Source organism: Saccopteryx bilineata, chromosome 4 (assembly GCF_036850765.1).
Source record: "Saccopteryx bilineata isolate mSacBil1 chromosome 4, mSacBil1_pri_phased_curated, whole genome shotgun sequence".
NCBI classification, from domain to species: domain Eukaryota; kingdom Metazoa; phylum Chordata; class Mammalia; order Chiroptera; family Emballonuridae; genus Saccopteryx; species Saccopteryx bilineata.
Window position 1 is genome coordinate 192716362 of NC_089493.1, and position 26806 is coordinate 192743167.

At 51.2% G+C, this 26806-nt stretch overlaps 1 protein-coding gene and 1 long non-coding RNA gene across 2 annotated transcripts; one reads left to right on the forward strand and one right to left on the reverse strand.

Annotated features, from left to right (window-relative positions):
- Positions 1-1377: 1377 nt before the first annotated feature.
- DUSP1 (dual specificity phosphatase 1) lies at positions 1378-4424 on the reverse strand. The gene is made up of 4 exons (XM_066273292.1): positions 3830-4424; positions 3412-3557; positions 2828-3047; positions 1378-2423 (listed from the first exon to the last, which is right to left on the reverse strand). The coding sequence occupies exons 1-4, from the start codon at positions 4194-4196 to the stop codon at positions 2053-2055; spliced, it is 1104 nt and encodes a 367-aa protein (XP_066129389.1). The 5' UTR covers positions 4197-4424; the 3' UTR covers positions 1378-2052.
- Positions 4425-4988: 564 nt separating this feature from the next.
- Positions 4989-26806, forward strand: LOC136336146 (uncharacterized). Its single transcript, XR_010731384.1, has 3 exons — positions 4989-5063; positions 12187-12253; positions 24512-26806. It is a non-coding gene; the product is annotated as an uncharacterized lncRNA (long non-coding RNA).

The window sequence follows — 26806 nt, forward strand, 5'->3', positions numbered from 1 at the left end:
CAGCTGAGGAAATGAGCTTGCCAGCCCAGGGTAAGTTCTTAGAACTTAGAACACAGGGATCTTTCAGGCCCTGGGAGTCAGGTGGCAGATGGGGAACCGGTGGGGAAAGGTCAGGGACACCGAATCTACCTCAAGGCCTTGAATGCTGGCGCTGGACCAGGACCACTACTCAGGGTGCTACTAGAGAAGTCAACTGGGATGTTTTCTTGCCTGCTTCCTACAACACTTTGTCCAGAAACAAATAGTGAGGACAGGAGCTAAAGGGTCAGGGATCCAGGAAGTTCACTGTTATTTAATTCAACATTATAGGCTGGATTACGAGTAAGTGATCAATTACACCTTCTCTGTTTTAGCCTGTTCGGCAAGAGAGTAAAATTCCAGAATGGGGTTAGGTCGGTTGCTTAGAGCATCGTCCTAAAGTGCAGAGGTTGCAGGTTTGATCCCCGGTCAGGGCACAGACAGGAGCACATCCATGTTCCTGTCTCTCTCTCTCTCCCTTACTCTCTCACTAAAATCAATAAATAAACGTTGAAAAAAAAAATCCAGGATGTTGCCCTAGAGCAAGTCAGATTTAATTACCTAGCTTCTGCAACAAAATTATAAAGTTAGAGCAGCAAGTGACCTGAAGGCAGCCACCAAAACTGCTGTGTGCATAGGCAGATTCCAGTGTGAATTCCATGTATTAGTAATGGCCGGGTCGGGGGTGGAGATTTCAGATAATTTGTTGTATTTGTTCATAATGCTTGGGTTTTTAACCATTCTCACAAGAAATAAAGGTCTTTTCAAAGACAAAGAGAGAGTACATGCAAAGTGCAAAGCACGTAAGAATTAGATAACAAAATAGATATAGGCCCAATTCCTGCACCGCCTTCACTTAGCTAGGCTGGGTATCCGCACCTCAGCAAAAGGTCTGGCTGAGTGGTTTTGGGGGCAGGGAGCACACCATGCTTTGCACACAGTAGGAACACATGCCAAGTGTTTTGGAAAACTATTACGGTCAGAACTAGCACAGCTCCCAGAGAGAAGGTAGTAAATGACAAAGGCAACCCAAGCAAATGGCTATCACTTTCTCCCTCGGCTTTGGGGACACAGGCCCCCCTGGGTGACATGGTAGGGGAAGCATGGAGGGACCCTTGGATCCAATATTAACAGTTCAGCTATAAAACTTGGCTTTTCATGATTGGTCACACTTCTGTAGCTACCTTCCCACGCGGACATCTTGTGGGACCGAGAGGCCACCAAGGAGTGTGGTATCAGATCCCCACACACTTATCAGATCCCCACACTTTCCAGAGGCCCGTGCCCAGGCTCTCCCCTATGTCATCGCTAGAGGGACAGGGATCAGGGGGCCCAGGAAATAAAGCATTGAGACTTCAATAGAAATGCCATAATTTATTCTGTTGTATAAAAAAAGTCACCCTTATGTAACAAAATGTCTTCTTAGAAGAAGAAATATATTATTTCAGGTCATAAATAATCAGCAAACATACAACTGTTGGCAACTAAAAAAAACAACAACACTGGTGTTTTCCATCAGTGCTGAAAACCACCTGCTTAGGATATATGTACAGGGTTTACAGTACTCAAACACAAAAATTGAGGTATTTGGTTCTTCTAGGAGTTGACGCGGACGTTTGTGAAGACAGACCACCTGCACAAAAATAAATAAGGTATATTCTCATGTGTATATGTGTCGTCAGGAATGGTAATACTGGTATGTATGTCAAGCATGAAGTTTCTACAAAATAAACATAAAACAGGGGCAAACGAAAAGAAGTCGGCTCGCACACTGAGTCCTTTTCTCTTCCGCCCTTTTGTCAGGGGGACTTGATGTACCCACTAGACATTGGTCCCAAATGTGCTGAGTTCAGTGAACGCCTTGATGCTCAGTCATCACTGTGACTGCTTAGGAACCCAGTGGAACTTGGGTGAAATCAATAAATAAATAAGGACCAGCCCTCATGAGCCCCCTTCCCAGGAGTTATTGCAATTCTCCTCTCAAGAAGGAGCCTGGAGTCCCAATGGGTTGTGGAGATCGCCTCCCATGGCCTTTCAGCAGCTGGGAGAAGTCGTAATGGGGCTTTGAAGGTAGCTCAATGCATTGTTCGTGGAGTGGACAGGGATGGAGACGGGGAAGTTGAAGACAGTGGTGGTGGAGGTGCCCCGGTCCAGCACAGACATAGCGGGGCTCCCGGCCTCTGCGGAGCAGTGTGGGGCCAGGACCTGCGATTCAAACTGAAGCAGCTGGCCCATGAAGCTGAAGTTGGGCGAGATGATGCTTCTTCTCTGCTTTACAAACTCGAAGGCCTCGTCCAGTTTGACTCGGTTAGTCCGCATGAGGTAAGCGAGGCAGATGGTGGCCGAGCGGGAAATGCCCGCCTGGCAGTGGACAAACACCCTCCCTCCGGCGTTCTTGACGGAGTCTAGAAAACAAAGGGCAGCTGGTTACTCATGAGCCTGGGAGAACGACCCTAGCCCCAGGTATAGGGTGTCTAAGAAATATCATGTGTGTCCTGTGCAGAGACGGTCAGTGTCAGTCACCTCATGCTATCCCGGGCACTGTTCACAGAGGCAACGTGGGCACTGAGCGAACAACAGGATTTAAACTTGGACTGGCCATCCACTAAGCAAGTGGATGCTGGGCAAATCAACTTTCTGAGCCTTCGCAAAGTGGGACATCAAATTCAGTTTGCAGGGATGGTGCCCATACCAGACTGACATTTTAATGTCTGGAGGAAGGCTTAGAAAAATGTCATTCGAGTCCTTTGGGCTCAGTGGTTAAGATGGGGGGAGCGAGGCAGGAGTCTCAGGCATCCATTCCATTTACCTATGAAGTCGATCGCCTCGTTAAACCAGGAGCTGATGTCCGCCTTGTGGTTGTCCTCTACCGGGATGCTCTTGTACTGGTAATGACCCTCAAAATGGTTGGGACAATTGGCTGAGACGTTGATCAAGGCAGTGATGCCCAAGGCATCCAGCATGTCCTTGCGGGAAGCATGGTAGGCACTGCCCAGGTACAGAAAGGGCAGGATCTCCACTGGGCCACCCTGAAATCCAAAAATACCCAACACTTGTCAAGCTTTGCTCAGAGTCAATGCCGGTGCCCACACCCGCAAAAACTCCCTGCTGCAAAAGTCAGTTTCCCATACCGTGAGAACTTTCTCCAAACTGTTGTTGGGAGTATAAATAAATAGAGAATTAAGCCGATTTGCCTGGGCAAGGCCAATGGTCATTTCTGTGGCGCCAGCAGTTACTCGGCTCCATGGGACCACTGAACCACGGGATAAATGACATCCTGTGTCCCCTCCATCATAAATAAAGCTGCAGGTCACTTTCTATCTTCTCACTAGCACAGCTCTTCCAGGCCTGCCAGCTGTTCCTTCCCCCCCTCTGGCACCGGCCCCTACTAACCTGATCATAGAGTGGGGTGCTGCAGGAACTGCACCCTGATTCGGCGCTGTCAGGGACGCTAGTACTCAGGGGAAGGCTGAGCCCCATGGGGGTCGACTGTTTGCTGCACAGCTCCGGACAGGACGCTGAAAAAGCTTCATATCCTCCTAGGAATACAAAGAGACATTTTTTCCCATTAGTACCGCCGGCACAGGGCACCTTCATACAATTCCCGCACCCACCAGTGCTGGAAGTTTACCCCGGAGTCTTTGTTCTGGAGCCAAACAAAGCCAATGACAGGCCCCCAGAATAGGACTCGGGCGCCCCCGCACTCCAGGTGGGGCAGGCGCGGAGAGACAGCCTTCCTCAGAGACCCCCACCCGGCCTGGGCCAGGCGGCAGGGGGCCGGAGACCCGCCCCAGCCTCCCCGAGGGCGCACCTTGGAGGAAGAAGACGGGCGCGGCGCGCGCCTCACGGCAGAGCGCGCCGGCGGCCAGGACCAGGGTGCCGTCCCGCTTGGCGGCGTCAAGGGCGGCGCTGCGCTCGTCCAGCAGCACCACGGCGTGGTAGGCGCCGGCCAGCAGGCGGCTGCGCAGCTCGGCGTTGGGTACGATGTGCTCCAGGCCCATAGCGCCCTTGGCCCGGCGCCGCACGATGGTGCTGAAGCGCACGTTGACCGAGCCCACGATGTGGCCGGCGTTGAAAGCGAAGAAGGAGCGGCAGTCCAGCAGCAAGCACTGCGCCGCGCGCTCCCGCAGCAGCGTCCGCAGGCCTCCGGCGTCCAGCGAGCCCACCTCCATGACCATGGCCAGCCCCAGAGCCCCCAGCGTGCAAATCTTCCTGTGCTCTTTGTCCTCGGAAGCTAAAGGCAGGAGGTGGCGGCTTTCGGGGAGAAGCCCACCTGGTGGCTTTCTTTGAGCAGGACCCAAAACTGCTCTTGGACTGAGCGAGGGGCTGTGGTGCGGGATTCCTAGATGCTCCACAGACTGCCCCTCCGGTACGCGTCGCGCCTTCAGCCCCGAGATTCTTCGCAGCGAGGCGGACCCGCGGGAACGCGTTTATATGTAGCCTCGCCGGGGGGCGGGGCCAAATGGGCGCGGAGGGGGGTTTGTTTGTTTGAATGGCGGTCACGTGACCGGGTGATGACGTCACCCGCCCTGCCGGGCTTGGCGCCGGCGGAGCCAGAGGCGAAGACGTCATCGCCCTCGGAGCAAGATCCGCTGGTCGCGCTCCGGCTCAGCCGTCCGGCCTGCTCCTGCTGTGTCCCCGGGGAGCTGGCCCGCACCGCTCCGGGCCCAGGGGAGAGGAGAGGAGCCGGGAATGCTGCCAGCGGAGCGCTGGCGGGGTTGCAAGCGGCCGGGAGAGCGGGAGGGGGTGGGGCGTGCACTGCCCTCCGCCTGCCCTCCCACCTGCCGCGCCCCTTCCCCGCGCCCCTGCGGCTGTCCGGAGCGGAAAGGGGCTTCCTGCGTATTTGCGTAGTGTGTGCCCCTTTCTCCTATTTCCTCGGACCCAACTAGGGGCACAGTCCCAAGGAAAAGCGCTTCACTTGCCCGACATCACACTGTTAAGGGTGAGGGGTGGGTTGAGGGGGGCATGAACAGGAGCCCGAAATGAGAGTTGAGAAAATTTTAAGATTTTTGACGTTAGAAATGTTCCAACCAAGAACAACCGAGGTGAGTAGGGGTGGAGGGGTTCAGGGAAACGTTTTCCTGTTTCCCAGTTTCCTGTTACTTTAAAAAAAGTGCACACTTAATAAGTAAAATACCTTCCAATCAGATCCCTGGTGGAAAAACTGTTCTTTAGTAGTAGTGTGGTCCGTAGAAGACTTTGAGCGGAGGAAGGCGAGTCGGGGCTGAAATCTCAATGTGGGGGGTCACAAGGCGCTCTTGCTAATTGAGGGGTTCAGCTTTTGGGGAGGTGATGGCGCCCCCTAGGGGCCCCATGCAAGTTCCTGGTCCCGTATGCTTAAGACAAATGGAGCTGCCTCATCTCTAGTCCCCAAATAGGTACTGATAGCGGGCCTACTATGCTCTGGGCTCAGGGGCTCCACCAAGGAACAGGAGAGGACCCCAACCCCCTCCCCTGGTGCTCGCCATCTCTAACGGCTGAATTCGAAATCCAGTCCTAAGGAGCTTAAAGAGGATTTCCAGGATTTAGACAAACGTTTAGGAAGACCCCACTGGATGTGCCCTGAGCCCTAGTGACGGCACGTGTGGGTGGTGCAGCCCGCTCTGGTGGCCTGGACATGTTAGGTACACAAATACAAACATTGCGCCACCGGGTCGGGGTGCCTAGTCAGGAACATTCTGTGGTTTCTTCCCCTCTCCTCCCCGAGAGAGGGGATTTCACTGCCACTCTATGTCGTTGATCTGTAATTGTATCACCAGAGGCAACTTCTGCATTTGTCTGGCTTAGCTTGTGTTCACACATGCTCAGACTTTCTGCGTAAGTTCTAGAAAAGTTCAGGGCCGAGTACCTTTTTTTAAAGGGCGTTTTCCACCTTCAGATGAACATTGGCTGAAGGCAGCAAAGCGGTCCTCAGAAAATGGCAACACCCACCCTGTATCTTAAAAAAAAAAAAAATGAAAAAAATTTGTTTTGTTTATACTAATTATTCAGCTGAGGAACTCAACATACTTTTTGCATTGAATCATAAAATGTTACAGCTGCTGGCTTTCCACAGCATTCCAATATGATCAGCCCCATTTTTTTTTTAATTATTATTATTATTTTTTTATTCATTTTTAGAGAGGAGAGTGAGACAGAGAGAGAGAAGGGGGGAGGAGCTGGAAGCATCAACTCCCATATGTGCCTTGACCAGGCAAGCCCAGGGTTTGAACCGGCAACCTCAGCGTTTCCAGGTTGACGCTTTACCCACTGCACCACCACAGGTCAGGCCAGCCCCATTTTTTTTTAACCAAGAGCCTTCATTATAACTTCTACTACCTACATTTTTTAAAAAAAAACTTTTTGAAAATTAAAAAATATATATTTTTAATTATAAAGAAAACATTTTAATGCAAATATTCAGTGGTGTTGGCATAGTCTGGCCCAGGAGTTGGACATCTGCTCAACGCTGTGGGTGTTTCCTCTTTATCCCTTTCCATGGCTTGAACCCCATGTGGTCATTTTGCTGCTGGGTGATTTTAGGTGAATCTCTTTCCCCACCTGAGCCACTCAGCACACATCTGCACTGTTGTAAGGTACCAAAAAGCTGCAAATTAACATTGATATTCTGGGAGAAAAGGTCAGGCTTTCCTGTCCTTTCTTTGGAAAATGGAGGAAAAAGAATATAGAAGTCTCCTGACTTACAAGGACAACTAGGGTCATTTGGTTTTAAGTTCTCTGAAAGGATTAAGGTTATCTGAAGAACTCCCTTTTTCCTTCAATAAGAGACAAAATTAACATACCACCCTACATTGATTTTAGCTCTTCCTCCCTTCCTTGAATCCTGAGATTAACATATACCTCTAGGCCAGGGGTCCCCAAACGTTTTAAACCGAGGGCCAGTTCACTGTCCCTCAGACCGTTGGAGGGCCAGACTATAAAAAAAACTATGAACAAATCCCTGTGCATACTGCACATATCTTATTTTAAAGTAAACAAAACAAGAACAAATACAATATTTAAAATAAAGAACAAGTAAATTTAAATCAACAAACTGTCCAGTATTTCAATGGGAACTATGGGCCTGCTTTCGGCTAATGAGATGGTCAATGTTGGGTTCCATATTTGTCACTGCTAGCCATAACCAGTGATATGACGCATTTCCGGAGCCCTGACGTGTGCGTCCCGTATCACCGGATGCGGATGTATTCTGAGCTCCTCTCACTGACCACCAATGAAAGAGGTGTCCCTTCTGGAAGTGTGGCAGGTGTCGGATAAATGGCCTCAGGGCCACATGTGGCCCGCGGGCCATAGTTTGGGGACCCCTGCTCTAGGCAAAGGAGGAGAGATAGATACTAAAAGGAGCCTGACCAGGCGGTGGCGCAGTAGATAGAGCGTTGGACTGGGATGTGGAAGACTCAGGTTCGAGGCCCCGAGGTCACCAGCTTGAACCCAAGGTCGCTGGCTCCAGCAAGGGGTTACTCAGTCTGCTGAAGGCCCGCGGTCAAGGCACATATGAGAAAGCAATCAATGAACAACTAAGGTGTTGCAACGTGCAATGAAAAACTAATGATTGATGCTTCTCATCTCTCTCTGTTCCTGTCTGTCTGTCCCTGTCTATTCCTCTCTCTGACTCACTCTCTCTCTCTGTAAAAAAAAAAAAAAAAAAAACAAAAAAAAAAAAACAAAAAAAAAAAAAAAAAAAAAAACAAAAAAAAAAAAAAAAAAAAAAAAAGATACTAAAAGGATTTGTGAATGTCTTTGATTGTATTACCTTGAAAGTTTTAACGTTTCTTGTAAATCCCCTAGACAAATGTTATAATCTTGTTAATGATTGTGTCATGCTGTCATGCCTCCCAACCTGTATGTGGTCAAAGGGTACATAACCAGCCCCTGAAATATACTCGGGGCGCACAATTTGGGCCTGCTATGCCGCTTGTCAGCCATATGCGGCCGGCATATCTAACAAATTTCCTTCTTCAATAAAACTCTTCAAAATTCATCTGGACTGAGTGTCTCTACGTGGACTCGATGAAGTGAGGTACGGTGCCTTTCAGAATGGGCAGTACAATGGGTACAACTGCCTACTTTGTGATGGTTTGAGGACCAGGTAGAGATGGTGGGTATAAGGGACCCGGGCCCTACCATACCTTCTCCTTGTGGTTCACTAAATCTCTGGGTTCCCTCTGCTAAGCAGAGCACTTCTTCCCCCCCACCCCCACCCCTTTGGGAGACAGACAGATAGACAGGAAAGGAGAGAGATGATAAGCATCGACTCATAGTTGTGTCACTTTAGTCGTTCATTGAATGCTTCTCATACGTGCCTTGACTGGGGGGCTCTAGCTGAGCCAGTGACCCCTTGCTCAAGCCAGCGACCTTGGGCTTCAAGTCAGCGACCATGGGATCATGTCAACGATCCCACGCTCAAGCTTGTGACTGCATACTCAAACTGGATGAGCCCGTGCTCAAGCTGGCAACCTTGGGGTTTCGAACCTAGGTCCCCAGCATCCCAGGTGGACACTCTACGCACTGTGCCACCACCGGTCAGTCAGCAGATCAGTTCCTGTATCCCCCATGCCTCCTTGTGTTTTGGGCTCTGTTGGGCAGATAAAACATATTATGCTCACTTTGTTAAAGATGGCGCTGCCCACTTGGAAACCCGTTGCCCAGGTGATTGCTTGGGATGGATGTGATTATATTAATGTGTGTTGGGGGTGGGCTGTGGGCAGGCAGGATTCTTGTAGCCTGGGGCTTTGTTTTGGGACAGCTTTTCCCACCCTTTTTGCTGTAGGGTGGTACAATCCCATCATACCTCAGATAAGTGACTTTGTATCAGAGACTTCTTTGTTTGTATATTGGATTAAAGGTTTTGATTTCTAAACTGTAAAGTGGGGCAGACAAGGAGCTTGCTCTCTCTCGGTTCCTGAGATTAGCATTAGAGGAGAGAGCAGAGAAAGGAGAACAGAGAAAGGAGAGCAGAGAGAGGCCACGTGGAGGAGAGGAGAGGCAACCAAGATGGCGGAGTGTTAAAGGAGAAGCCAGTTTGTGCAGAGAAAAGGAGATGAGGAACAGAGGTGAATGAGACTGGTGAGCTAGAAACCTTTGATTCTAGGAAACTCAGATAAGTCAGTGGCTTTGTGAGTACTGAATGAGTGGGTTTTGGAGCCCAGTGTGTGTTTTTACTTGCCCGCAGGGTGCAAGCTAGGATTAAAGCTAATGGCCCACCAGTTCTTGGCTCTGTTGTTTCATTACCTTCTGTCTGAATCCAATGCAAACCTGGCGGCTGTGATGGTGGCCGTGGCTACTGGCTTCACAGGGTCTGACACCAGAACCTGAGGAGAAGGTCACAACAAGACACCGGAAGGTGTAGTAGGGAGAGAGGCTCAGCTTAGGGGACGGTCCCTCCTTGAGACCACCTAACAAGATGTCTTGGATCAGGGAGTCTGGTGACAAAGTGGTAGTCACTGAGGCCCCAGTCCAGGCAGTGGAAATGCTGGTTCTTGCTGGAGGTGATGCCAAAGAGAGGCCCCACATAATCTGGTCTTTGGTGATTGCAGAAGAAGCAAGGGGCTGGAATCGTGGGCCTAGAGGAAAGAGGGACACGAAGGAGGGTGAGCCAATGGATGTTGAGTGGGAGCAGAACTGGACCTTTCTGACCTAGACTTTTTTATTTTAGATGCACCTAGGAATAAACCTGGAGGCAGTGTGGGGTAGAGGGAAGAGTTTGAACTCAGAGGACCTGGCCTGGACTTCCCACCTTTAATGTGTGGCCTTGAGGAATTGACTTCCCTCACAGAGCCTCCACTCTGTCTGTATTTCCCGTGACAGGGATAGTAACACGCACCTCTCCAGGCGGTGTAGAGACCCAGTGTCACTAGGACTGACAGTGCCTGGCCATCGCTGTCCGAATCCTGCCCTCAAAGTCACCGTTGGATCTCTCCTGGGGTCACAGGAGGAGGAAGGGTGGGACTCTCACAGATGACAGGAAGTGGCCCCAGCTCACTGCCTGTTCGATGACCTTGAGCAGGAGGCTCTACTATATTCTGAGTCTCAGATTCCCCATTTGTAAACTGGGAATACGCCCCATGTAAGAAAGGGGCTGGTGTGGGGGTGCTCAGGAGAGGGAGTAACGCCCACAGTCGTGTTCTTTCAGAACCCGTGGCCCTTTTACTGTCCCCCCCGGGCCGTGAGGTGGCTCCTCCCTCTGCCCAGTGCCCTCCATGACTCCCCTTTCCCCACCTGATCAAAGCCCACCACCACTAGGCTTGCCCATCCATCTGACCGACTCTCCAGCTGTTCTGCAGGCAGACTGCCGGCTGCGCTCCCAGGATGTTTCTCATCCTCCCCTCCCCCCACCTTTGCTCACACTGCCCCCCCCCCCCCCCAGGATGCTGTGCTCAGTCATGATCTCTCCCATTCTCCAAAACTAAAGCGACCAGTCATCGCCCTAAGGCCTTTCCAGGTTCCTCCAGCTCCTCGGCCCCTGGGCCCTGGAGGAATTTGGGTCAAAGTGTCTTAGCTCCTATCTTCCCCTCCCTGAGTTGCTTGAGGGCAGGGCTGTGATTTTCACCTGGTTGGCTACCCCACCCTCCTATCTTGGGTACAGACCTGGTACATAGTAGGTCTACAAATTGTGGCATGATGGAAGAATGTCTTCAAAGCGCACTGTTGAAAAATATGAGAAGAGGAGGGGACAGAAGTGGCCATTTATGCCTCTTCCCTGCCTTACAGGTGTCGTCTCATGAAGTCACAATAGGATTGTTGAACTAATCCTGAGAGGTGGCCGTTATCCCCGTGTCAGGCAGGGAACAGGCTCAGAGAGGGGGCATGTCCATGTCGCACAGCCGATACTCTTCAGATGCAGGTCTGACTGAGAGTTGGCGGGGACCCAGCCCTCCTGCTGTAGGAATCTCAGCCTGTTGAGGCCTCTGCACCCCAGGCAGAGTGAGCCAAAGCCTTCAACTCCCAGCCTGCCTGGAACTCGGCTCTCTGGGCAGAGTGGTCCCTGGCACCAGCCTTGGAAGGAGCCTGAGCTTCTTAGGACTGCCATCAGTCCCTAGTGTCCCTGCTGCCTCTTCAAAGTCGCTCAGTGCTTGGGCTTTGGGGGAGCCACAGGCGGGGAGGCTGAGCAGCTACTTGGTCCATCCTGTGGGGCTGGCAAGGGGTGACTTCACCCTCTACACACAGGCAGTTAGGAGAGAGCCAGTGGCTTTGCACAATCCTTACAAACAGAACTCCTGCAGAACTGCATCATCGCAGCCAGCCTCCTCATCTGAGCCAAGGGCCCAGAGAGGTTAGGCAACCTACCCAAAGTCACACCATGTTCAGAACATTCTAACCCGAGTCAGTGTCATATGAGCTGTGTGTTTGAACCCTCAAGTATTTATCTCTGGAGGGTGGGGTTACTTTCATTTTCTTCCTCATAACTGTATGGTTTGAATTTTTCAACAAAAATATGAAACTTTTGTAATTAGGAACAAAAGTTAAAACTTAACAGGCAACCAAATTTAGGCTAAATTATATTTGTATCTAGGGTAACTTACGTTACAGTGTTAGACTGCCTGCGTTAGAATCCCAGCTTGAGCCTTCACCTGCTGTGTGTCCTTGGGCAAGCTACTTTACCTCTCTGAGACTCAGTTTCCTCACGTGTAAAATGAGGACACTAATAGCATCTGTCTTACAGAGCGAACATGGAGATCAGATGAGACCGGAGCCAAATCCAGCCTGCTTCCTCTCTTTAAACAATCCACAAGCTGAAAATGGCTTATATATTTAAAATGGTTGGGGAAGCGGTCAAGGCACATATGAGAAAGCAATCAATGAACAACTGAGGTGTTGTAACATGCAATGAAAAACTAATGATTGATTGATTCTTTTCATCTCTCCGTTCCTGTCTGTCTATCCCTCTCTCTGACTCTCTCTCTCTCTGTCTCTGTAAAAAAAACAAAAACAAACAAAAAAATAAAATGGTTGGGGGAAAATAAAATAAAATAAAGAATATTTTGTGATGGGAGTGTTGTATGAAATTCAAATTTCTGTATCCATAAATAAAGTTTTATTGGAACCTAACCACTCCTGTTCGTTGACTATCTCTAGCCTCTGTGACCACTCTAATGGGGCAGGGGGAGGTGGAGTTGTGACACCGTGTGGTTCGCAAAGCCTGAAATATTTACTTCTGTCTCCTCACAGGAAACATTTGCCACCCCTGATAGGACGTCATGGCTGAAAAGCACTTTCCAGCAATGCTTGGCACAGAGTAAGTAGTGAACTGTTATTATTGATATGTGGGCACTTGGGCCAGTCTTCTTTCCCTGGATATGTTTAAAGGTGGTAATTGCTTTCATAATGTGCTTCATTGGACCTAAGGCATGTTAAGGCACGGAATTCAACCGAGTGAGTTTGACGATCTAAATGGTTTTATGAAGTGGTTCACGAATTGGGCAGCGCCCCGTCCGGCAGCAGGAAGGGCGCTCTGAGGCTGTGGACAAAGTGGAAGGCGTGACTAGGCAGCTGCAGACAGAGCAGGACCAAGACATCTGAAAAACGGAGTATTCTAGGCAAGTCCCCTTTCCCTTAGGGGAAGGCTGGGGTCTTATCAGTCAGGTGGCCTCTCTGGTGTTGGTCAGGAAATGCCAGACTGGTGTGTTTGAAATTCCGCTCCTGGGAGAGGCCTAAAGTGCAGTTAGGCTGATTATTATTAAATTTGGCTTCGTAACATGGCTTAGCAAAAGTAACTCCATTTTGGCTGCTATTTCTTTTTTCTTTTTAAACAGGCACATTTTTTTTATATTTTAACATTTCTGAAATTGGAGTATCATCATTCATTGAGAGCATTTTTCTCTCTTAATGGTGCGTAGTGCCTTAGCGTTGCTGCATCTTCAGTCCAGTAGCAGGGTCGTGTCAAAAGGTTTACGATGGACACAAATTAAAACTCTGCAGTCATGCAATTAACAAACATTCCAAAAAAAAAAAAAAAAATTCGAGCAGGGGAGACAGACTTGCTAATAAACAGGTACAACCCAGGTGCTAGGTGCCAGGATAGATATTGGGAAGGTCAGACCAGGTGCCCCCTCACTAAGCTGGGAGGGATTATGAGGGAGAGATGCCCAGAGGAGGGGATGTCTACCTGGAGACAAATACTGATGTAAAAAAAAAATGTTCTGGCCCTGGCTGGTTGGCTCAGTGGTAGAGCATCAGCCTGGCGTGCAGGAGTCCCGGGTTCGATTCCCGGGTGGATCCCGGTCAGGCGCATGTGGGAGTCTGTCTGACTGCCTCCCCGTTTCCAACTTCGGAAAAAAGAAAAAAAAAATGTCCGTGTGAAATACCTCTGAGAAACGGGCCTCTGTTATCCACCACTTTCTCCCTGGGAGCCTTAGTTTCCTCCCCTGTGAAATGGGACCGTAATCACCCCAAGGGACCAACCCTCAGCTTCACTGTGGGCCCCCCTTGAAGTCCCAGCAGCCTGTATGAACCGTCCCTGGGTCTGTCCACTTCTGTCTGTCTCACTAGCCTGGGAGCAGGGGCTGGGTTTCTGGACTCTCTTGGTCCCCAGCATAAACCTCAAAGCAGGTTCTTGGACAAACACTGCTGAGCCCAGGAGAGGGACCAACCAGGAAGGAGCAGGGCCTCGATGACTCAGAAAGGCCTGTCCGGAACCAAGGACACAGCCTGCCAGCAGGGCCCCAAGCCACGCCCGGCTCTGGGTGAGAAGTGACAGCTCTCTGTTGTTCATTTTTAGAGACATAAAAAAAAGTATAAATTGAGACATAATTTCATTTTCATAATTAGAAAACATTAATCAGTGTTGGAGGGAACAAATGAGGTCATAGTTTGTCTATTCCAAACCCTTCCCTGAAGGAAGGAGGAGGAAAAGTTGTTGGGAGTGGGGGGAGAGTGTTGAAAATTGTGGTTCAAGACTCAGAAATTGTGCATCCCAGTTTCGCTTTTGCGGGCAAGTTATTTGGGGGCAGCTCTTCCTACTGATAATTGAGCACTTGCTATATAAGCCTGGCACTTTGCCAACTGCTTTATGGTTGGTTCCTCTCGTGTGTGATTGTGACACTAACCCTGTGAGGCAGGTACCGTTAACACCCCCCCACCCCGGGTGAAGAAATGAGGTTAACTGAGGCCCAGAGAAGTGAACTAACTTGTCCAAAGGCAAGCTGGCGGCTCTGCGGGGCGCCTGGTGCTCCCTCCCTCTGTTTTCTAAGCCCTTTGTCCTTATCACCCACAGCACACAGTGGGTGTGTCGTGAGGGTGGGGTTGCACCCGGTTGCTCTTTCTTGGGGTGATGATGACTTTTAGGGGGCTTCTTCTAGGTTCAAAAGGAAAGGGAAAAAAGAAATATGCCCCGTCCTCGGGTTTTCTGCCTGGTGCTCCCTGACTCACTGAGCTGCATCGCACAGATGATTCATTCACTGGCTTTGACCTCAAAGGGTTTGGCCACCCACCGAGGGTGAAGTCACACCTCCAGCTTTCCAATGCGTTCATTGGTTCGTTCATCCAACTTCAGGCAGGCGAGAAGCGGGCCTGTTGGGCTCACTCGGGGTCAGGAACAGGAAAGCACGCAGATAGATGCCTCTGGATGTCCTCAAGTCGCGGCTGGCTGCTCACTTTGGGCCCAAGAGACGTTCCAGGGGCTCCAGAGTGGTTTGCTCAAGCTGTTGTGACAAAGCAGCACAGCGGAGTAGCTCAAAGCAACAGAAAGGTGCTGTCCCACAGCTGGGGAGGCCAGAAGCCCAAGAGCAAGGTCTCTGCAGGGTTGGCTCCTTCTGGGGGCCGCGAGGGAGAGCCCGGTCCAGGCCTCGCCCCTTGGTTCTCGGTCTCTGCTGTTCCTCAGCCCGTAGCGGTGTCACCCGGCCTCTGTCTCCATCTTCATTCACATGGCGTCCACCCTGTTTGTGTGCCTGTGTCCAGATTTCCTCTTTGTGTAATGACACCAGTCATATTGGATTAGGGCCCACCCTAATGACCTTATGTTATCCTGGTTACCGCTGCGAAGACCCTATTTCCAAATATGGTGACATGCTGGAGTGCTGGTGGTTAAGACTTAAGCCTGTATTTATGGGGAGGCATAATTCAACCCTTAACAGGGCCTATGACCCTAAGATAGCCCCCAACAATAAGTAACATAAGTTCAATGTTACAAAGATGTCCACTGGCCCAGATAAATACATCCATTTAACTTGACCCTCGTGAAAATAATGTTTGTTTGTTTCTTTCTGGAATGAAGTTGATATGATATAATAAACAATCAAGAATAGTCAGGAAAATTAAAAAAGAAAGGCAGTGTGGTAAGGGTAAGCCTCCCCAGATATGAAGACATGCCACGTGGCCTCGGGGACGGGAAGTGGGGTGGTTGGGAACGCGAGTACCCAGAGAGACCAGTGGAGCAGAATAGAAAGCCCAGAAATGTGCCCGAGTACGTAAGGAAACTTGGTGGAGGACAAAGGTGGCATCTCAACTCACTGGGACATGAGGGACATTTTAATAAGTGATCTTGAGACAGTAGAACAGCCATTTGGCAAAAAAGATGAAAAGTGTACCAGCCTTCTACTCCAAACACCTAAATAAATAACAAATGGGCCAGAGATCTAGATTTTTTTTTTTTTTTTTTTTTTTGTATTTTTCTGAAGTTGGAAACGGGGAGGAAGTCAGACAGACTCTCGCATGCGCCCGACCAAGATCCACCCAGCATGCCCACCAGGGGACGATGCTCTGCCCATCTGGGGTGTTGCTCTGTTGCAGTCAGAGCCATTCTAGCACCTGAGGCAGAGGCCATGGAGCCATCCTCAGTGCCCGGGCCAGCTTTGCTCCAATGGAGCCTTGGCTGTGGGAGGAGAAGAGAGAGACAGAGAGGAAGGAGAGGCGGAGGGGTGGAGAAGCAGATTGGAGCTTCTCCTGTGTGTCCTGGTCGGGAATCGAACCCGGGACTCCTGCATGCCAGGCCGACGCTCTACCACTGAGCCAACCGGCCAGGGCCAAGATCTAGATTTTAAAAATGAACCTTCCAATGTATAGAAGAAAATGTGAGGTGACTCCTTTACAATCCAGGAGGGAGGAACGCCTTTTAGCGTAGGACTCAAAATGCAGAAACAGTCTAAGAAAAGCTTAATAAGTTCAATTGCAATAAAAACTAAAGCTAAACTAAAAAACAATAATAATAAAAAATAAATAAAAACTTTTCACGGCAAGAAGAAGCTTCATAAGCAAGGTTTAAAAAAGAAGAAGCCAGATGAGGAACAATATTTGTAACTTAAAGACAAAGACTAATCCCACCTATATTTAAGGTGTTTTTAAAAAACAAACAAAAAGAGATGTTAAAATGGACAGAAGCCACAGGCAGAGAGTTGCACAGAGAATGAACTGCAGGAGAACCGTGAATATGTACGAAGATGCTCATCTGTAATCACAACAAAAGGAAAGAAAATTATAGCCGTCAGAGTGGCAAAAATCCAAACAGTTGACAGCACCCTCAGCCGAGACAGAGGCACTGTGAATATAGACCGGCAGGTAGAGGGGATGACAGACGTGTTGGTTTGGGTGGTGACTTAGGCGAATATCTTGCTCTTACGAGATGCACGTTGAAGAGTTCAGTGATGAAAAGTCATGATGTTCGCACCTTGCTCTACATGTTCAGAAGAAAATACACACACAAATAAGTACATTAAGTTTGGCACAGCGTAACAGTTGCTGAGTGTGTGGGGTGGGTTTGAGGGTGTTCAGTGATGGTATTCTTCCTTCAGCCTTTCTGTACGCCTGAAAGTTTTCATAACAGAACGAGGCTCGGTCCCGTGGCCCCAAGCCGAACTCTGGATGATGGGGAAGCCGTCAGCAAAACCAGCTGGCTCAGCTGCAATGGTGAAAATCCTGAGCACGGTCTGGGAGTGCCAGGCACGATTTCAACAGCCGGTTCGTTCGTCTTCACGCTGTACCCACGAGGAGACCCCCATCTGTGGACAAGGTGACCAAGGCCCCAGCGACCTGCATAATTTTTGCACCCTCCCAGCTATGCTGATTGATTTTAACCAGATACGTGATACAGATCCCTGGGAATCATGCGTAGAGTCCAGAGAAACAGCCTTAAATTGGACTAAGCTATTAAATTGGTCCAAGTTATTTTACTTAATGAACCAGCCAAAGGATTAACAGCGATCTTCCTGATAACATCGTATAAGCACGAGCCATTGACGAGGGCTAACATGCTGTTCTGTAATTCGGACTCAATGATTTCAGACACCACTTGAGGACAGAGAACAAGAAGACTGCAGTGGAGCCTTTGGGCATCCAATCTAGCACCCAAGCAATGGAAACTTAGGGTAGTCTTTTTTTTTTTTTTAATTAATCTATTTTCCAATTACTGTTGACATATGACATTATATTAGTTTCAAGTGCACAACATAGTTAACATAGTTATTAAACATTTATAAACTTGATGGAGTGATCACCCCAGTAAGACTAGTACCCATCTGACACCATACAGAGTTATTCCAGCGTTCCTGACTGTATTCACGGTCAGGGGATTTTTAACAGAAGTACCAAGGCAGTTCATTAAAGGAAGGGAGAATCTGTTTAACAAATAGTGCTGGGCCTGACGAGGTGGTGGCGCAGTGGATAGAGCGTCGGACTGGGATGCGGAAGGACCCAGGTTCGAGACCCCGAGGTCGCCAGCTTGAGCACGGGCTCATCTGGCTTGAGCAAAGAGCTCACCAGCTTAGACCCAAGGTCGCTGGCTCCAGCAGGGGGTTACTCGGTCTGCTGAAGGCCCACGGTCAAGGCACATGTGAGAAAGCAATCAATGAACAACTAAGAAGTCGCAACGCGCAACAAGGAACTGATGATTGATGCTTCTCATCTCTCTCCGTTCCTGTCTGTCTGTCCCTGTCTATCTCTGCCTCTGTAAAAAAAAAAAAAAAAAAAATTAAAAAAAAAAAATAGTGCTGGGATGGTCGGCTACCATCTACGTGCAAAAGGAACACTTTAGACCCTGATCTCAGCACCATACATAATAATTCACTCAGAATTAGAAGAATTCATAAGGAAAACAATCTTCAAAACCTTGGATTAGGGCCCTGGCCGGTTGGCTCAGTGGTAGAGCGTCGGCCTGGCGTGCAGGAGTCCTGGGTTTGATTCCCGGCCAGGGCACACAGGAGAAGCGCCCATCTGCTTCTCCACCCCTCCCCCCCTCCTTCCTCTCTGTCTCTATCTTCCCCTCCCGCAGCCAAGGCTCCATTGGAGCAAAGATGGCCCGGGCGCTGGGGATGGCTCCTTGGCCACTGCCCCAGGCGCTAGAGTGACTCTGGTCACAACAGAGCGACGCCCCAGAGGGGCAGAGCATCGCCCCCTGGTGGGCAGAGCGTCACCCCCTGGTGGGCGTGCTGGGTGGATCCCGGTCGGGCGCATGCGGGAGTCTGTCTCACTGTCTCTCCCCGTTTCCAGCTTCAGAAAAATACAAAACAACAACAACAACAAAAAAAACACCTTGGATTAGGCCAATGGTTTATAATAGAAAAAAATTAAGAAATTAAAGTTCATCAAGATTCAAAATTTTTGTGCTGAAGAGTGACCATTAAGACAATGAAAAGATAAGCAATAGGACAAAATATTTGCAAAACCAAATCTCTATCTAGTATTTACAAAGAACTTCTACAACTGGATAGTAAGAGAAACACAACTCAATCATAAAATGATATGAACAGCTATTTCTCCAAAGAAGAGACACCCATAGCTACTAAGCATGCGAACAGATTGGTCAACCTCATTAGTCATGACAGGAATGGGAACGTGAAGTGTGATTGATGTCATCCTCCCGAGCATGACTATAATCAGAAAGCCAGATAATGACAGACGGGGGCTGAGATGCGGAGAGAGAGAACGCTTATGCATCTGCAGGTGGGAATGTAAAATGGAACAGCATCGGTGGGAAATAGTTTGGTGGTTCTTCAAAGAGTTAAACATACACTTAACCATGTGACCCAGCAGTTCCACGTGTACAGGTGTCTGCCGAAGAGAAACGAAAACATGTCGTGTCCGTGCAAAGATCCGTGAGTCAGTGTACTTAGAGCAGCATTATTCATGTCAGCCAAAAAACTGGAGACAACCTAAGTGCCCACCAACTGATTAATCCCTAGGCAAAATGTGGTGACTCCATCCACGGGAACACTGTTTAGCAATAAAAAGGAACAAAGGTCGTGGACAGGGACTGCCATGTGGATGACTCTCAAAGACGGTATGCTGTTGTTAGGCGTCAGTCACAAGAGACCCCATAGTGTGTGAGTCCTCTTATGTGAAATGTCCAGAAAGGGCAGGTGGATGGAGACACTAAGGAGGTTAGTGTGGTGCGTTCAGCGCTGAGGTGGGACAGAGACCAGCTGTAAATGGGTATAAGGGCGGGGTCTGACTGGGGGACCGTGAGACTATTTTAAAATTGATTTATGGTGATGGTTCTACCATTTGGTAAAGTTACAAAAACAAAAAAATATATATTGTATTGTATCCTGATACAGGGTAAATTTTATGCTATTAAAAATATAGCTCAGTAGAAGTATTACGAAGAGATCCAGGTTTGGGTTGAGGTTCATTTTATACCTGGTCTGGGAGCCCTTTCTGGATTGTCACAGCTGGGACAGACACCAGCCGTTTGTCACAGAGCACTGTGGGTCCCAGTACCCAGCACAATACTGACCCTGTGTAGGGTCAGTATTGGCCCACATATTGGGCTCCCTGCTCTCTGTGTAAGCTTCCAGGGGACACTAGCCAGCGTTTGTGCGCAGAATCCTAGAACAAAGTCCTGGTCGGGTGGGACTCAACAAAGGCCTGCTAAATGAATGGGGGAGGGGAGGGGTGGGTCAGAGCACCCCAGGAGGAGGGTGTGATTTCACTCCTGAGGGCTTGGAGCGAGACCTCCTTGAGCGTGAGCAGGGGAATATTCGCAAAGTAAGGGACAGGGTGACCAAAACACAGTATATTGAATGGAATGTGATTCTATCCTCTAAATAAGGATGCCAATCAAAGGGGGGAAAGCCCATCTGTACGTAAAAGACATGAGTAGATAATTTACTTTCTTTTGAAAGCTTGACCGGGAATGGAAAGTAAGGAGAAAGAAAATGCAGGTAGATGAAAACCTTGGGTGAAATGCAATGAGTCTGATGACGGAGATGTGGGCCCAAGGAAAAGGGTGGGGGTGGGGGAGGGGAAGGGAGAAGGTAGGAAAGGAGGGAGGAGGGGACAGAGAGAGGGAGAGGGAGAAGGCCGGGTGGAGCAGAAGCCGGCCAGACACCAGGGGCCCCTGAGAGGACCCTGGCTCCTCCTCTGAGTGGGGCAGGGATGCGGAGGCTGCTGTCACTGCGGGCAGAGTGGTGACAGGGAAGGCGTGTCAGCAGAATAATAATAGGACTCACATCACTCTGGAGTGTGAGAATGAGATGAGTTCATAGGTCAGAGTTCAAGCACGGTGACCCCTCGTCAGCAACAAACCCACCAGTCAGTGTCCGGATTGCTGTTTTTTTTTTTGTTGTTGTTGTTGTTGTTTTCAGAGACAGAGAGAAAGAGTCAGAGAGAGGGATAGACAGGGACAGACAGACAGGAACGGAGAGAGATGAGAAGCATCAATCATCAGTTTTTCATTGTGCGTTGCAACACCTTAGTTGTTCATTGATTGCTTTCTCATATGTGCCTTGACCGTGGGCCTTCAGCAGACCAAGTAACCCCCTTGCTCGAACCAGCGACCTTGGTCCAAGCTGGTGAGCTTTTGCTCAAACCAGATGAGCCTGCGCTCAAGCTGACAACCTCGGGGTCTCGAACCTGGGTCCTCCGCATCCCAGTCCGACACTCTATCCACTGCACCACTGCCTAGCCAGGCCGGATTGCTGTTTTTAACCCCTGACTCTGCAGGTCCAGAGAGGAGGTGACACACACACTCTCTCAGGACCCCAGCTTCTGCCTTGTGGCTGCTGGGGTGGCAGGCTCAGCAGGCGCCTGCCCTGCAGGAGAAGCCCGGGGCACCCACCACGTCCATTTCCTTGGCCTCTGAGCCTGGGTTTCTTTCTTTCTCACTTGCGGGTGGGAGAGCCAGTGAACCCTCAGCCCGGGGCCTGGCGCTGACGTCTCACATACAGTGCTGCCTATTCAGATTCCTTTATGTAGCAGGTATTTATTGACACATGTCACAGGTCACACCAGCTGGGACACGAGGCACACAAGGTGACCGAGAGATACTTTTCCAGACCACCCTTCCCGCCTCTCCCCGTCCAGCTAATTGTCAAAACAGCAAATTCCAGAATGGGGTGTTTATAAAATTCTTTCTGTAGAAATGAACACAACAGGAGACGTGGCCTCATTTGTTCAAGGACAAACTGGAAAGGCTCTCCACAGGACATACCATCGGGTCCCTGGAAGTGGCATCTTCCAGTCCCTTAGGGACAGTTTTCTTTGGCTAACGGGGGTAGGGGAACCTCCAGCCCACCCAAGTCCTGGCCCTGGCAAAGTAACCTTCCCAGAGAGAAAGAGAATGTGACATTATGATATAATAAAGGAATATTTCTCTGACTTTTTTTTTTTTAAAAATCTTTTTTTTCCTCTCCATTTTTCATTTTCCCAGACAGAAAGCAACACTGTCAGATCTCAAAGCACAGACTCCTGGCCACATTAGCTCCACGCCACCGGCCACACGGCGGGCCGGCTGCTGGGAGGCCCGTGGAGCGGTGGCTCCACATCTGAACCACCTGGGATTTTCAAAGTCCTGACGCCTGGGTCCCACCCCCAGAGCTTCTGCTGTAACTCACCTGGTGGGGGTGGGGGGGGCTGGACATAGGGGCTGCTTTCACAACTTTCCCAAGGGTTCAGCGTCCAGCTGGGGCCGAAGACGACCTTCCTAAAGGTTATCTGTGATATCCAGCAGAGGTGGCTAGGGGTCTGCACAGTGCTTGGCCCCGAGGAGGGGCTCCGTGGCCGTGCAGTGCAAGGTGGCTGTGTCTAGAGTGGCTCCCTGGCCTCTTTTTGTAAAGCTGTGAGAGGGTCTGTAATCAATCACACGGGACAGAGCGGTGGGGGGGGGCACTGACACTTGTCACTGTGCACCCTTCTTCTGCGTTGCCATTTTCCACCCCTCCCCCACAGTCACCCCATTTGCCGACTGTTAGGAGAAGCCACAGGTTGAGCGTTGGTTGAGCGTGTCTTTCACTTCCTTTTACTTCACCTATTCAAGGGACAGGAAATGCCCAAAAATAGCTCTCGGGAAGGAAAGATCAAAGTGGGGGCTGAGGCGGGCAGGTGAAGCCTGAGGCGGTTGAGCTGCACCGCTGAGCCCTCCAAAATCCCTTCAAAAGTCCCTGTTCCCGCCCCCATCTAGACTGGCAGCCTGGACCCCTCCCCTCCCCTCCCCGGTGGGTCAGGTCGGGTCGGGGTAACTGAGAAAGAGGGACTAGAGCAGGCTCTGGGGGTGGGGGTGGGGGTGGGGGTTACTGGGTCCCCAAGCCACCTGCCTCTCGGGAGCCCAGGCCCAGAGCTCCAGTGGGTCACGGTCCTGGGGTGAGTCATCCTCGTGACCTCACTGTCTGACACAGCCAACCGGCCCTGCCTCTGGGTGTTTCAGAGAAAATTCCAGGCACCGTACAGAGAGCCTTCTTATCTAACGTAACCGCCACGCGGTGCTCCGCCGGGCTGTATCACGGGCTTCTGCTTGTGCTGAGGGCCCCGCCCCCACGCTCCCGGGAGCCTGGGGGCTGGTCCTAAGCCACACAGGCTCCGGACTTGCAGGACCTCACAGCACCCTGGGCTGTGGTCAGGGACTCTGCCTGGGAGACTCCCTGCTAGACCCAGAGCAGGGGCCCTCATAATGTCTATAACTTAAGTGAGACCCCCCAGGAAACGGAAGGCACAGAAGAGCACTGAGAAATCCCCACGCCCGGCCCTAAGAAGGCCAAGGTCCCAGCACCATTTCCCACCTACACGAGCAGGAACTAGCATTACTGGGACACCTGCTCCATACCAGGTGCTCAGAGAGAGGAAGCCTTCACCCGCCCCCAGGTGGCCTTGCTATGATTTCCCCCATTTATAGAAAAGAAAACGCGCTCAGAGCCATTTGGGCCTATGACCAGGGTTCTCGCAAAAGAAAGCAGAGCCAGGTTGGACCTCAGGACTGCTGACCGCGCGGTGCAGGCCTTACAGTGCTCTCGAAGGACCTGCCCACATGGTGAAGGGGACAGAGGGCTTTCGTCCTGGCTCCGGACACCTCGCTCCTGGCCTGGGCCTCAGGCATCTATCTGGCTGGGAGGGCCCGGGAGGCACGCCTGGAGAAGGACCTGCAGGGAGGCCAATTCCAGCCTCACAGCTGGCCTGGACCACGTGTGTGGGCTGAGCTGAGACGGGCCGGGCCAGAGGCTGGGGACGCCTCGGGAGAGCCAGACTCTGGGCCAGCAGCCAGGCTGACCTCTGGCCCTCATGCTGGGACAAGTGTGTCCCTTCCCACCTCCCTCTTTCTTAGAAGTCCTCTCAGCCCTGCTTCCTGAAGTTTCTGCTGCAGAGCCACCAACCTAAAGGTCTCTTTTCCCACCCCAGGTGGGGGCTCTGGTTCCTAGCGAGCCGACCCAGAACCAGAGGGGAAGGACCCTAGGAACGCAGATGCACCATCCTAACCGCTGGGCCTGCATTATTTCCTGATTCATTCTTCATAACAAGCTGGCGAGGCAGAAATGAGTATTTCCCCCATTGTGCGGTGATGGGGCAGGGCGTCTGAAGGGCGTCGGCCTCTCCCTGCTGCCACCCCAACCCCAGTTCTCTCCAGGTGACTCTGGCCAGCCTGGAGCCCTGGCCTCCCACCCTGGGCCGTCACACAGCGGTTCCTAGGGGGAAACTGAGGCCCATGAGTTGGTCTTCACTCTAAATGGCCATAGTCTGCTGAGTGAAGCAGGGTTGGCTGAAAACTCTGGATGGGCAAAAGTGAGTTTGTGACGACCTTGGGCTGGGTGTCCCTCCCTCATGGGCCACCACATTCCTGGTGGCAAAATAAGAGGACAATCTAAAATAAGGCAGTGATCGCCTGACCGGGTGGTGGTGCCGTGGATAGAGCGTCAGACTGGGACATGGAGGACCCAGGTTTGGGGCCCCAAGGTTGCCAGCTTGAGCTCAGGCTCATAGACATGATCCCATGGTCACTGGCTGGAGCCCAAAGGTCACTGGCTTGAGCCCCAGGTCACTGGCTTGAGCAGGGGGTCACTCATTCTGCTGTAGCCCCCCGGTCAAGGCACATATGAGAAAGCAATCAATGAACAACTAAGGTTCCGAAATGAAGAATTGATGCTTCTCATCTCTCTCCTTTCCTGTCTGTCTCTCTATCTCTATCTCTCTGTCTCTGACACACACACACACACACACACACACACACACACAAATACACCATATAATTAAAAAAAAACCAAAACACTAAAATAAGATGGTGATGGAGATCACTCCATCCACGGATCCTCTGACAGCTGAGGCTGCGCGATCCTGTTTTCCTGTTTTCTGTTACAAACAGCGTCGTCACCATTTCCGCGGTCGTGGACAGTGAGGGAACACCGAGGCTACGCCAGGAACGGAACTCGGTGATGGCCGTGACGGCGGCTCTCAGCTAGCAGACATGACGATCGCCCGCCACAAACGCCTTCACCGATGATCTCATTTAATCCTCCAGCAGCCCTGTGCCTCGGGTCCATGACCTTCTCACCGTGAGGACGGGCAAGAAGTCCACATGGCAAGAGTGCCTCACCCTGCTGCGACTGGGCCCCAAGGACCAAGCTGGTCATCGCTAGGTCGTGCCCAAGTCCCTACGGCCCTGTGAGGTGGGAATTATTATCTCTACTCCACTGATTAAAAACGAAAAGACAAAACGTGCAGCCCAGAGGGGGAATTAACTCAGCCCACGTCACACTGTTTCGGATGATGTCCCCCCCCCGGGGGGTATCCTGCTTCTACCTCCCTTTCTTTCAGTTGTCTCATCTGACGCATCCAAGAATTGTGTGTTGTGACGCTCCGTCACCACTCAGAATTCCTGCCGTGGGACTCAGGTCCCACAGCTGAGCTCCAGAGAGCTGAGGGGCGAGCCTTCGGCAGGTCCAACTTCCAGAAAAGCATGGGGGGCCAAAGTCACAAATCACAGAGGGTCCCCCTAGTTTCTCGGAGACCCTCGGAAAGGTGATTTCTCTCACCAGGGGCCTCGCTCCTGCATCACATGCATGATCTCCTTAGCGGCCCAGGACAACTTTGTCAGCGCCACAGGACAGTTGTCACTTGGCGGGATATCGAGGTCATATGGTCGATCTAAGCAGGGAACTGGTGACTAGTGCCCCTGGCAAATCGTGTCATCAAGGACGCTTCTTAAAATCCCAGCAGATGTGGAGGGTGAGTTGTTGTTCCACTTTGGGTGGAGAAAGTTTGAAGGAGGGGTCGCCAGGCAGAGACAGTGCTGTGATGAGGCGGCGCGGTGGTGGCTTCAAATGCTCCTTTGTTGAGAAGTCTGTCCCCACTCAGTGGCCACCATGCAGTGAATGAGTGCTTAGTTCCTCTTCCTGGTCTTCCCGTGAGAGACTCGCCTCCCCCGCTTTCCCCCCAAACCCCAGGAGCAAAGAAAAGTGGAAGCTCCTGGATTTCCAAGGGCCCAAGCAAAGCGAAGATGGGAGCGTTCTTGGGAGCAGGGTGACTCATTCCCCGAGCAGCACAGAGGGCCTCGGGAAGACCTGGGCTTTTGTCTCCTCTGGGACCAAAATGAATCACCGATGTCATCCAGTCACACTGGCCAGTCCCCAACTTTCCCAGGTAGGAGGACCAGCATGAGCATCGAACACGAGGCGGGTGGGGCCCCCTCCGTGGGCAGGAGCAGCGCCACAGGCTGAGCTCCTCCTCGCTCACCCTGCAGTTTGGCACCTGGAAGAGGCCAGGCAGGTCTGCCATCTCCTTGGAGCCAAGTGGAAACTGGAACCAGAAAAGGAAGGGGAGGCGCAAAGCCTCTGAGCTGCACGGCGGAGACCACCGCCTGCACGCCGGCTCTGGGTGGGACGCCATTCAACACATGCGCTTATTCATTCGTGGATTCAGGTGGTTGGAGCAGCACTGACCGAGCACCCACCAGGCGTTGGGAGTCCGGCCTGCTCTCTGTCCTCCAGAGCCGGCCAAGGGTGAGGACACCAAGGCGCTGGCCAGAACCCATCCCAGAGTCTTGCTTCTCTTGACCCTGTGTCTTCAGAGATCTGGGCTTCATCACTTGGGTGAAAAATGCCCATCACGTCACCACCTGCGTTGGTCCAGGAGGGCCTAGAATGCTCGAGACTTTTCTCAATGAGGCTGCCTGGGTTGCTCCAGAAAAGGAGCCCGCTGCAAGGAGAAGCAGAGACTCGGGCCCATCCTCTGGGGCCTCAGCATTCCAGAGGCCAGATGTGTGAGCCTGACGTCACCCCCCCAAGTCGTGGCCCGAGTCCAGGCTGCACTCCGCTGGCCGTGACCCCTGCTCCGCCATGCTCTCCTCCCCCCTTCCTCAGCATGAAAGAGACGGAGTGGAGCTGGCAGCTGCGCCTCTGCATCTGGCGGAACATTCTGCCCCATTGCGGGGCCCCTCTCACTCGCCAGCCCTCCCCAGGGACGACCGGTGACTCATAGTTCCATTTTTAATGCAGGGCCAGGCACCAGATCTTTCCATGAACTGGCCCCAGATGGGCCATATTGGAATTGGGACGAAGGACACGAGCTGTGATATCAGACAGGCCTGAGTTCAAATCCTCCTGCTGCTTTTTGGCTGTGTGATTTCAGCCAACTGGCTCACCCTCTCTGAGCCTCTATT